General features: G+C 40.5%; 1 protein-coding gene across 5 annotated transcripts in view; it reads right to left on the reverse strand.

Moving 5' to 3' along the window:
- Positions 1–5103: 5103 nt before the first annotated feature.
- Positions 5104–12823, reverse strand: part of LOC126412848 (uncharacterized) — a 309701-nt gene continuing 301981 nt past the window's right edge. For all 5 annotated transcript variants that reach the window (XM_050082699.1, XM_050082700.1, XM_050082704.1 and 2 more), the window contains one exon: positions 5104–6303. In XM_050082699.1, the coding sequence (XP_049938656.1) occupies positions 5786–6303 (518 nt within the window). In that variant the 3' untranslated portion in view covers positions 5104–5785. The remainder of the gene's footprint in view (positions 6304–12823) is intronic.

Genomic DNA, 12823 nt, shown 5'->3' on the forward strand with positions numbered 1-12823 from the left:
TTCATTGTAGATAACTGCATCATCTGCAATAAGGTTGATGTTACTATTAATATTGATCGCAAGGTCATTAATATAAAATGTGAACAGCAAGGGTCCCCAACAGACTTTCCTGGGGCACACCCAAAGTTGCTTCTACATCTGAAGATGACTGTCCATCCAAGATAACATGATGCATCCTGTCTATCAAAAAGTCCTCAAGTCACTATCAACTTTCACTTGACATCCCATTACAATCGTACTTTTGACAATGAGCATAGGTGTGGGGTACTGAGTCAAATGCCTTTTGGAAACCAAGAAATACTGCTTTGACCTGGTTGCCTTGATCCAAAGCTTTCAGTATGTCATGTGAGAAAAATATGAGTTGGATTTTATGTGATAGATGTATTCAGAATCCATGCTGGTTGGGATGGGGGAGATCATTTTGTTTGGGATACCACATTATGTTTGATCTCAGAATGTGTTCTAAGATTCTACAACAAATTGATATCAAGGACACTGGACAGTAGTTTGTAGATCACTTCTACTACCCTTATTGTAAGTGCGTGTGACCTGCTCTTTTCTCCAAGAACGGGCAGTTTTTTGTTTAATGGATCTATGTTAGAGTATAGTTAAAAGAGGGCCTAACTCAGCCACAAATTCAGTATAGAATCTGACAGGTATTCCATCACGGCCTATAGCTTTGTTCAGTTTTAACAATTTCAGTTGTTTTCCTACACCACTGACACTAATACTTATTTTGTTGTATCCTGCTTAGTTGTCAAATATGGGGAGTCTAGGAAACCTGGTTTCTTGGATCCCTAGACAACAATTCAAGCAAATTGTATTAATGAGTTTTATTACAAAAAATAAATGACAATACTTAACTTTGAAAATACAGATGTGTCGCAAGCTGAGAGAGACATGCAAAATAAAAGATGCTCTAGGAGTGGCCGCAACCATTCGGGAGTGGTGCTTATGTTATCTTCGCCTAGAAGCCACTGCTGTCGTGGTGTCATCCTAGAGAGGGGTCGGTCAGTGTGCTATTGGCTAACATTTTCCGCACAGCCCTTTCTGCTCTAACATTCCTGACTAGTGTGCTGGTGCTTGACTTTATGCCAGAACATATTTCATTCATCTTTTCAGTGGTAAAAAGGATTAAATTGAGGCAGTTCTCATGGTTTCTCTTTTATAAAGGAACATCTGAAAATGGAGTTAGGCATTTCAGCTTTTGCTTTGCTACTCTCAATTTCAGTTCCTGAACACTAACTTTGGTGCCACTAACAGCCTTTACATACGACCAGAATTTATATGGGTTCTGTGAAAATTCATTTGACAATATTCTGCAATGACAGTTATTGAAGGCATCAGCTACGAATCTCTTGACATCCAAATGCATTTCATTCAGTATTTCTCTATCTCTAGCCATACACTGATTTTTTATATAGTTTACTGAACATGTATATCTTTCTGCTTGTTTTAGTTGTCCTATGTACTTTGGTAGCCATCGTTGCCATAACTGCGTCATGATCAGTGATACCAATTTTGATGTGGACATCCTCAAAGACTTTTGGTCTATTTGTTGCCATTAGATCCAATATATTTCATCATAAGTGGGGATCCTAACTATCTGTTCTATATTTTGATCTATCTGTGAACAAGCTTAGACAGGATAACTATCTGTTGCAGTTGAAGCATAAGTAACATCTCTGGAGGCTTTCCACTGGACAGTTTTGTCACCATCTCAACGTAACTCCTTGTCATGTTTCAGTGTCATCTGTTCAGATAACTGTATGCCCTTTGCTCTGTTTTTTGTTATTGTATCTTTGACTCTTTATTTTTGATTTAAGTTTTTTGAGAACAGCCAAAGTGGTGAAATACTTATCGCAGTAAAGGTGTGTACACTTGTTCCTGCTAACTGCAAAACAATTCCTGGTCCTCGTCCTGTTTACGGTAAAGTAGTTGACTAGGGATGATAAATTTTAAAATCCAATACTAACCCACTGCTGTTTCAGTGAGCGACAACCACAAAATGGTATTGTGTGATTTTCTGTAGAAAAGTTCTGTCCGCAGGTTCTTGGCAGCCTGAGGCACATGGCTACCACTGCATCAACAGCAGATTGAACTTTCCACAGTCTTGTTTTCTTCTTCTTCCCCAAAAACACTATTTATATCAGCAACATGAAGAGCTTTTCAATAATGAGAAAAAAATTATTTCCTGGAATAGCATTAGCGACAAATGGAAGCAGAAACACACATTGCCAGTACATTTATGCTTGAGAGTGTTTTACACATCCTATTACAATATACTCACTGAAAAGTTTCTTTTGAAATTGTCGCAAGTTCTTGTATCGTTTTAATCTTGTATAAAATGTTTGTACATGCCGCCACTGTTTGGAAGAGTTGCTTACTGAAATAATTTAGGAAATAAGTTGCCAGAACTGAAACTTGAACAGTCTGAAACAAATGAAATGAAACTTTTCTTGGAAAAAAGTCTTTCAGAAGACAGTGAAACCTGAGATGGAAAAGCCCTCTTCTCCAAAAATGCCTTCAATTACCCTACTGGCCATTAAAATTGCTACACCATGAAGATGACGTGCTACAGATGCTGTGATATGCAAATGATTAGCTTTTCAGAGCATTCACACAATGTTGGCGCCAGTGGCGACACCTACAACATGCTGACATGAGGAAAGTTTTCAACCGATTTCTCACACACAAACAGCAGTTGACAGCGTTGCCTGGTGAAATGCTGTTATGATGTGTCGTGTAAGGAGGAGAAATGCGTACCATCACATTTCCGACTTTGATAAAGGTCGGATTGTAGCCTATCATGATTGCGGTTTGTCGTATCGCCCTGTTGCTGCTCACATTGGTCGAGATCCAATGACTGTTAGCAGAATATGGAATCAGTGGTTTCAGGGGGGTAATATGGAAAGCCGTGCTGGATCCCAACAGCCTCGTATCACTCAGTCGAGATGACAGGCTTCTTATCCGCATGGCTGTAATGGATCATGCAGCCACGTCTCGATCCCTGAGTCAACAGATGGGGATGTTTGCAAGACAACAACCATCTGCATGAACAGTTCAATGACGTTTGCAGCAGCATGGATTATCAGCTCAGAAACCATGGCTGCAGTTACCCTTGACACTGCATCACAGACAGGAGTGCCTGCGATGGTGTACTCAATGACGAACCTGGGTGCATGAATGGCAAAACGTCATTTTTTCGGATGAATCCAGGTTCTGTTTACAGCATCATGATGGTCGCATCCGTTTTTGGTGACATCGCGGTGAACGCACATTGGAAGCGTGTATTTATCATCGCCGTGCTGGCGTATCACCCGGCGTGATGGTACGGGGTGCCATTGGTTACACGTCTCTGTCACCTCTTGTTCGCATTGACGGCACTTTGAACCCTGGATGTTAAATTTCAGATGTGTTACGACTCGTGGCTCTGGCCTTCACTCGATCCCTGCGAAACCCTACATTTCAGCAGGATAATGCACGACCGCATGCTGCAGGTCCTGTATGGGCCTTTCTGGATACAGAAAATGTTCGACTGCTGCCTTGGCCAGCACATTCTCCAGATCTCTCACCAATTGAAAACGTCTGGTCAATGGTGGCCAAGCAACTGGCTCGTCACAATACGCCAGTCACCACTCTTGATGAACTGTGGTATCGTGTTGAAGCTGCATGGGCAGCTGTGCCTGTACACGCCATCCAAGTTCTGTTTGACTCAATGCCCAGGCGTATAAAGGCCGTTATTACGGCCAGAGGTAGTTGTTCTGGGAACTGATTTCTCGGGATCTATGCACCCAAATTGTGTGAAAATGTAATCACATGTCAGTTCTAGTATAATATATTTGTCCAATGAATGCCCGTTTATCATCTGCATTTCTTCTTGGTGTAGCAATTTCAATGGCCAGTAGTGTAGATTTTTCACAATTTGCTGGTGCAGCTGTAGCTAGGACATGGTCTGTACAGTATGTTTTATTCCTTTTGTTGAAGCTGCTCTTGTTGTTGGTTCTCCAGTTGTTCATTTTGATATTGTACGTCATCATCATTGTACAGCGATGTGGATGCTTCTTCAGATTCTTCATCTGACTACTGTCAAGTTGTTCACATGCAACAAGGATTTAGCGTCATTAAAAGGAACAGTATGTTTGTCTGCCTGTTCTACATCACACTTATTTACAGTTTCACAGTCTTTCTCTCTCTTACTCATCTGCTCCACTCAATTAAGTTTCTCTTCTACACCATCAGTCCACTTTTGTAGCTGAGTAGGCAGCACATATGACTACTGTGCAGAGGACCTAGGTTCATTTCTCAGTACTACCCAGGATGTTTCCTTGGTGGGAGAACAAGAATATGGTTCTGAATGGCTTTGATCATGTTAAATTGGAAGGGGGGGGGGAGGGGAGGAACAGGATATCCACTTATTTCCCTTATCAAATGCTCTTGTACACCGAATTAATTTTAAACATTTCATAATGAAAAGGAAACAGAACAACCAAACAAATTACTTTTTTTTTTATAGGTCAAAGGCATTTAAAAATGTCACAATGATGTAAGGCTATTTCCACATGAACACAATGGCTACATTTTATTGTATCATTGGAACTTACTGTCATCACATTTATAATCAAAGCTGATGTTTAGACACTTCTCTATTTCTAAAGAAGTCATCAGAATGCAACTGGAAGGAAAGCCTGAAATAAGTAAAATGCTGCATTCATATTTTATACTGTAGCTCAAAATCACTAATATTTTAGAGTAATATACTCAACATCTATCAAAATTTCATGTATAATATAATTATATAAGTGAGTACTCTGCTACTTAACAATTAAAGAGGAGCCGAGCAACAGACACCCGGAAACTCAGCTAGTTATACTCGTAATTGTAATTTTTATTAAGGTGTTGCAATAAAGAAGTAAACTCATTGCTTTGGTAAATGCATTTTAATGTATTTTTCTTTAACAAATATTGTAATAACAAAGAGCACTCACGGCAGAACAAAAACGATGAACTGGACAGTTCACACCAAGACTTTATCCAAGTTGAACTAAAGAATACTATTACAATGACATTTTTTTTGGAAGGGGGGGGGGGGGGGGGGGGAAATAAAATAAAATAAAATAAAAAGAGAGAGATAAAAATTATATAAATTCAAATATCATAATGCTGCAATTGTCATCATATGATAGTTCAATAATTGGTGTCTATACAAATATCACGGTAGTTCAAGGGTGTGGGGAAAGTGATATCAAACAGCAAAGAGGTACAGGAAACACACACTTGAAGTAACTGTGGGATAACACAAACACTTACACACTGCTTTAATTCTTGTGGTGTCCATAACATAACGCTGTCTACTTGTTTCATTATAAGCATCCAATTGGATGGCAGTGTCACAAGGTTTTAAATCTCATAGGATTCTGAAATCAGAAGGAGCATGGCCATTTTTAATTCTTAACTTGTAAAATGTACATTAAATGTCTATTGCTACAACACAATGTACAACAAATTATCTGAAGGCCTTCACATACAGAATACAATTCAAATTGCTAACAACATATATGCACAAATATTTTTCATTTACACTATCTACTGCTGCTGCTGCACAAAGTAGATAACTGAGCTCCAAACAATTACATTAATACCTTTGACATGTAATATAATGTGAAATTACTTCCAACACTTAAGTAAATCTATTTCCATAGTAAATTATTTTACTTACACAAACATACATGTATTATCACTGTGCAATATATGAAGAGTGCATGACAGCCGGGAAATATTTGTGTTACTGGGGCATCATCCAATATGGAGCATACTGGTACTGACTCTGCGGGCTATAATATGGTCCATATGGGTTGGGAGGTGGTGGTGGGGGTGGTGGAGGTGTTTGCTGAGGTTGTGATGGCTGGGGTGGAGGAGGGGGAGAAGTGTACATGTTGATTCCATGCACATGAAACGGCAAGCTAGCATTATACATCTGAGGCTTGGAAGAATAATGGTTGAATGAAGGTCTTTCTGCACCACTATTCCCAGTGCTTCTGTCTGTGCGGTCTCTCTGTTCTGTACGATCACTGCCTCCACTTCTTCTGTGATATTCCGTACGACTGGTAGCTGAAGTGGAGGTCAGCTGAACTGGAATAGTAGTACTATTATTAGCACTAGTAGTACTACTACTGCTGCTACTACTATTGCCGCCACTTGTGGAGCTACTGGTAACAGCATTGTTGTTGCTGTTGTTGTTACCACTGGAAGCAGTATTATGTTCTGCACTTGCCTCAGGTGTTTCTTGGTCCTCTTCATAACCTAGGTGTTGAAACATATAATACTTTAATGATAGCATTTCCGCTGAATTATATCTCTACAAGAAACAAGACATAAAATTAAAATTTTTAACAAATTCATAAAAATTTCGTATGAAGGCTGTCCATAAAATAAGGTTCCTAATTATTTTTCACTATGAAAAACGTTTTTATTGGCACTGAATAATGCAGTGTGCAAAGCTTAAACTTTTACCAATTTTTTTCACTTAATTACCACTGAGATAAATGCATTTTTGCATGCAGTGTACCATCTTCTGTACGTTTGCTTCATAGAACTCTCCCACCGCACCATAAAAACTCTTCTTTCGGCTCCTCTCTGATTGTGGAATGCGCCCCAACCAGGCATTTATTTGATTCAGGAAGAGATGGAAGTCACTTGGGGGCTATGTTTGGGCTGTAGAGCAGGTGTGTGACAGTATCCCATCCAAATTTGTTGTGACACAGGCGATGTGCAGACGAGTGTTGTCCTGATGGAAATGCACTACCTTTGTGAGAATGCCTCTGTTTTGGATTGTGTGGCGAAGCTCCTTCAATGCTTCACAGTAGTGGTCTGCATTGATTGTTGTACAGGCATGCAGGCATTCGCACAATAACCCCTTCCTGTCCCAAAACATGTTCGCCATCACTTTGCCAGCAGACAGTGTTTCTTTAAACTTCCGCGGCTTCTGCGATGCTGGCTGTTTCCACTGATGGGATTGCTGTTTCACTTCCAGTGTTGTACAGTGGAGCCAGGTCTCGTAGCCGGTGACATTAGTGTCCAAGAATTCCTCGCCATCATTTGTGTAGGCCTGAAGAAATTCACTGTGTCTTTCACACATTTCTGTTGGTGGTCTTCTGTAAACATTCCCAGGACTCACCTTGCACAAACCACAGCATATCCTAAATGGTCTGCCAAAACTTTGTCAATGCTGTTCATGCTGACAACAGGGATCACCTCACAGAGCTCCCTTCGACCTTTCAGCATTGCTTCTTCCACTTTAACAATCATTTCATCTGAAACCAATGGCTGTCCAGAATGCTGTTCATCTTGGACATTTGTACTTCTGTCTCTGAATTCTCTTCACCATTTGAGCACATGTTGTATACTCTTACACATTCTCCGTAGACTTCACACAGTTGGGAATGAATGCCCACCGGCACAGTCCTTTTTGCATACAAAAAATGAATCACAGAGGAAATTCACATGAAATGTGAGTGGGAGCTCCATCTCTAATGGCTGCCAAGCCAAGACTGAGCATTGCAGACAGCTCGTCGAGATGGGAAATGGGAGAGCGAAAAACAAGCTACATGCCAGTGTTACCGGTTTCTGCGTAACTGCATTCCTCGCGGCTGCAGATCCTTATTTTACGGACAACCCTCATATTTGTAGATGGTACAAGATTACCAAAAAATTTCTGTGACTATATTATAAAATTATCTCTAAAAGTAAAATGCTCAAAACGAAATAGAAGTTCAGACCTTGTTATCTGATACAGTCTGGTAATGAAGTGAGGCATGTTCAAATGCCTCTCCAGCCTGGAGTAAAATTTAATGTGTTTGTGTGCCTGGATACATTCCTATGCTGTCTTTCTTATGCTAGCAATGAGTAACCTGCCACTGATTAGGATGGGTTTGAAACATCCAGAATTAGAACAGGTACCTAATACATGCGATCTGTCATAATTTAAGTTTGTCGGTCCTGAACTTAGACTCTATGAATGAAATGTTGCTATTTGTGGTGAATGCATTGAATGAAATTTAAAAATTAATGTGATTCACCAAACTCATGGACATGTTGAAAGTGAATTCCATTTAGACTAGAAAACAACTGAAGTATTTGTAATACTCAGAAAAAGAAATATTAAACACTTAAAATTTACGAAAATAATGCCACTGCAACGAGAAAGGATAGGGTGTTGCCAAACATGCATCCAGTGACACCAGAAAACATACACTGCAATACTGTTGTGCTGAAATAAACAATCACTCGTGCTATTCCAACATCTTTTTGGTGTAATGATAGAACATTATGTCCATCGAGAAAACTTCAAGAAACCAAACCAGTTATTCAATACTTTAGGCTATATTAGCATGTAACAGCATATTCTAAACACACTCTAGTCCAAAATTAATATAAAGAAACAGAAGTTACCTTCCTTTCCTGGAAACATTTTGACAATACAGTAAACAGTTTTATCCAGGCAGTTACTGGAAATTTGTGGTAAGATCTTATGGGACCAAATTGCTGAGGTCATCAAGCCTAAGCTTACACACTGCTTAATCAAACTTAAAATAACTTACACTAAGGGCAACATACACACCATGCCCGAGGGAGGACTCGAACCTCCGATGGGGGTAACTGCGCGAACTGTGACAAGACGCCTCAGACCACATGGCTACCCCATGTGGCAGGCAGTTACTACCACCTATTGGGAACACCCAGAAATTAAAACAAAATAAAACTATCAAAACTCCCAGATGGAGTAACAATGCGAAAAGGATAGATACCACTCACCAAATAGAGGAGGTATTAGTGACAGACAGGTATACTGAAAGAAGACTACTATATATTTATCAGCTGTCACACTAATCTTTCATCAGGCATAGACAAAATAAAAGAAAGCCAGCCCCCCTCTCCAAAAACAAACAAACAAACACACACACACACACACACACACACACACACACACACACACACACATTTGTCATTTCCAGATACTAAAGCCTCATTGTGACTAATGTCTGAGGTTAGCAACAATGTTTGCTGGTGTGGGTAAAGGGGATACAAATGTGTGGGGCAGGGAGGGGAGTACTAGCAGTGTAGGGATGCAGGAAAGAGTGTGCAGTGCCTGTGGGAGTGTGCACAGACATGGTGGGGACAGGACAGAGGCTGCTGCAACATACGGACACCTTGCTGGAGGGAGGAGGAAAAGGGGAGAGAAGAGGAAGAGAAAGAATTATGCAGGCGTGCTGGCAGGATAGAAGGTGTGTGCATGGTTGGAAGGGGACGCAGGTGGAGGACAGGGACTAGCAAAGGTTGAGCCCATGAGGGTTATGGGAATGAAAGATATGTTGCAGGGAGAGTTTCCACCTGAAAAGTTCAGAAAAGCTGGAGTTGGTGGGGAGAATCCAGATGACACTGGTTGTGAAGCAGTCCACGTCAAGCACATCAAACTGGGTGCCACACTCAGCAGCTGGGTGGTTCAGCTGTGTCTTTGTCACAGTTTGGCAGTGACCATTCCTTTTGACAGCCAACACACATTGTCCATCCAAAAAGTTCCATGTCTGATTTTATTCCTTGCTTACAAGCAACATCAGTGTAGAATGAGATTTTCACTCTGCAGCGGAGTGTGCGCTGATATGAAACTTCCTGGCAGATTAAAACTGTGTGCCGGACCGAGACTCGAACTCGGGACCTTTGCCTTTCGCGGGCAAGTGCTCTACCAACTGAGCTACCCAAGCACGACTCACACCCCGTCCTCACAGCTTTACTTCTGCCAGTACCTTTTTTAACATCAGTGTAGCTTGAACTAACAACTAACAGACTTGCATCCAACCAGTCAGACAAGCATTAAGTGTTGGCCACGCAGCTGTGGTGTGCTAACGTACTTGTTTCACAAACTGCAATAGAGCAACGAACATAACATCTCTAAATCAAGTATTCAAGACATTCTCCAGAAATATTTTAAAGAAGAGAAAAGTGTGTGCAAAGTCTGTCCCGCACACCTTGACTCCCATACAAAATCAACACCACACAAACACATGCTATGACTTGACTGAAATGAAAACTGCAGAGAATTCTTCTCTGGAAAAAATCATCTTGGGTGACAAGACTTGGTGTTATCAATATGAACTTACCACAAAATGACAAGGTGCAGAATGGCTCTGTGATGATTTGCCATGGCAAAAGAAACTGCAAATGTGTCAAGTGAGTTGAATATGAGCAACTAAAATGAGTACCTTAACACTAGCATTCGACTGAAACTGACCGATTAAATACGGCACGAACATAAACATTAGTCTACACTATAGGTCAATCTGTTACAACCTTTATTGACATCCGTTGGTTCTGCCAACTCACAATCAAATTATCACCAAGACCTCGGGCTACACTACAAACAGTCCAGACAGTCTGTCACTCCAACCAAATTGACTAGTTTCAGTAGGATGCCAGTTGTAACATACTCATTTTATTGATTTGCAAGTTGACCAATGTCCCAAACAGTGATTTTTATGACAGTTTCAAATGGTTGTATGATCGTTCTGGGTGTTGTACTAAAGGAGGAGGAGACTACTTAGAACACCTGAAGCATTAAAACCACCCTACTAATTTTCCTATTTGTTTAGAACTGACACAGGAGAATTTGGCAAAGTGGTTGCTGCTAAGTTGGTAGATCACACAGCTGCTTTCACATGTGCTGAGTAAGTAGATTAAGGATGGAAAAGACTCACCGTCATTTAACAATTAAATTCAAAAAATGCTGAAGAAGCAAAGGCTGTTGCACTCTTGGTTCGAAAAGAGAACAAGCAAATGACAACAAGCAAAAGTTAATAGAAATTTGTGCATCTCTAAAAAGATCGATGCACAAAGCTTACAACAACTACCACTGTCATACCTTAGCAACAGATCTGACCAAGAACCTCAGAAAATTCTGATCCTATATAAAATTGCTAAGTAGGTCTACGACTTCTATCCAGTCACTTGTTGACTAGTTTGGCATCGTCACTTGTTAACAAGTCTGGTGTGGAAGTAGAAGACAGCATAAGTAAAGCTGACATTTTACGTAAATTTTGCATTTAAGAAATCGTTTACGCAGGAGAATTGTACAAGCATACCATCATTTGACCATCACACAGACTCCTTTTTGGAGGACATAGTAATAAGCATTGTCAGTGTGAAGAAACAACTGAAAGGGTTGAAATTAAATAAATTGCCAAGTCCTGATGGAATCCCAATTTGGTTTTAAGAAGAGTACTCGACAGCATTAGCTCCTTACTTAGTTTGCTTGCATTTATTGCAAACCTCTCGCTCAACACAAACTCCCAAGTGACTGGAAAAAAGTGCAGGTTACTCCTGTCTTTAAAAACGTAAAAGAACAGACTCGCAAAATTACAGAACAATATCATTAACATTAGTTTGCTGCAAAATCCTTGAACATATTCTCAATTCAAATATAATAAATTCCTTTGAGAGGGAAAAGCTTCTGTCCACAAATCAGCCACAGTTTTAGGAAGCATCACTCCTGCAGAATTCAGCTTGCCCCTTTCTCACATGAGATCCTGTGAAACATGGATGTAGGGTAACAGGCAGATACCATATTCCTCGATCTCCATGAAGTATTTAACATGGTGACACACTGTTGACTGTTAATGACAGTACAAGCATTTGGAATAGTTTCCAAGGTATGTGCATGTCTCAAAGTAACAGAACCCAGTACGTTGTCCGCGACGGTGAGTATTTGTCAGAGACAAGGATATAAACTGGAGTTCCCCAGGGGAAATGTGATAGGACTGGTGTTATATTCTACAGGACGGTCCATTGATCATGACCGGGCCAAATATCTCACGAAATAAGCATCAAACGAAAAAACTACAAAGAATGAAACTCGTCTAGCTTGAAGGGGGAAACCAGATGGCACTATGGTTGGCCCACTAGATGGCGCTGCCATACGTCAAACGGATATCAACTGCATTTTTTAAAATAAGAACCCCCATTTTTTATTACATATTCATGTAGTGCAAAAAGAAATATGAAGTTTTAGTTGGACCACTTTTTTCGCTTTGTGATAGATGTCACTGTAATAGTCACAAACGTATAAGTACGTGGTATTACGTAACATTCCGCCAGTGCGGACGGTATTTGCTTCATGATACATTACCCATGTTAAAATGGACCGTTTACCAACCGCAGAAAAGGCCGATATCATGTTGATGTATGGCTACTGTGGTCAAAATGCCCAACGGGCGTGTGCTATGTATACTTCTAAGTATCCTGAACGACATCATGGAAGTGACCGGACCGTTCGCCGGATAGTTACGTTATTTAAGGAAACAGGAAGTATTCAGCCACACGTGAAATGTCAACCACAATCTGCAACAAATGATGATGCCGAAGTAGGTATTTTAGCTGTTGACACGGCTAATCCGCACATCAGTAGCAGACAAATTGCGTGAGAATCGGGAATCTCAGAAACGTCGGTGTTGAGAATGCTACATCAACATCTGTTCCATTAAGTTTCGGGTGTGCAGCCACAAGAAATCTCCTTCTTCTTCTAATATTTCAGCTGAATACCATCCAGCCATCTTCAGAGTGAGCCACCAAAACCTGAAGATTTACATCAACATTGATTGCACCTGCACCATATTTCTATGCAGCAGGAATTGCATGGCGATGACTTTGAATGTTGTGTACAGTTCTGCCATTGGGCACAAGAGAAATTACGCGACGATGACAGATTTTTTACACACGTTCTATTTAGCGACAAAGCGTCATTCACCAACAGCGGTAATGTAAACCGGCATAA

This window comes from Schistocerca serialis, chromosome 7 (assembly GCF_023864345.2).
Source record: "Schistocerca serialis cubense isolate TAMUIC-IGC-003099 chromosome 7, iqSchSeri2.2, whole genome shotgun sequence".
Lineage (NCBI taxonomy): Eukaryota > Metazoa > Arthropoda > Insecta > Orthoptera > Acrididae > Schistocerca > Schistocerca serialis.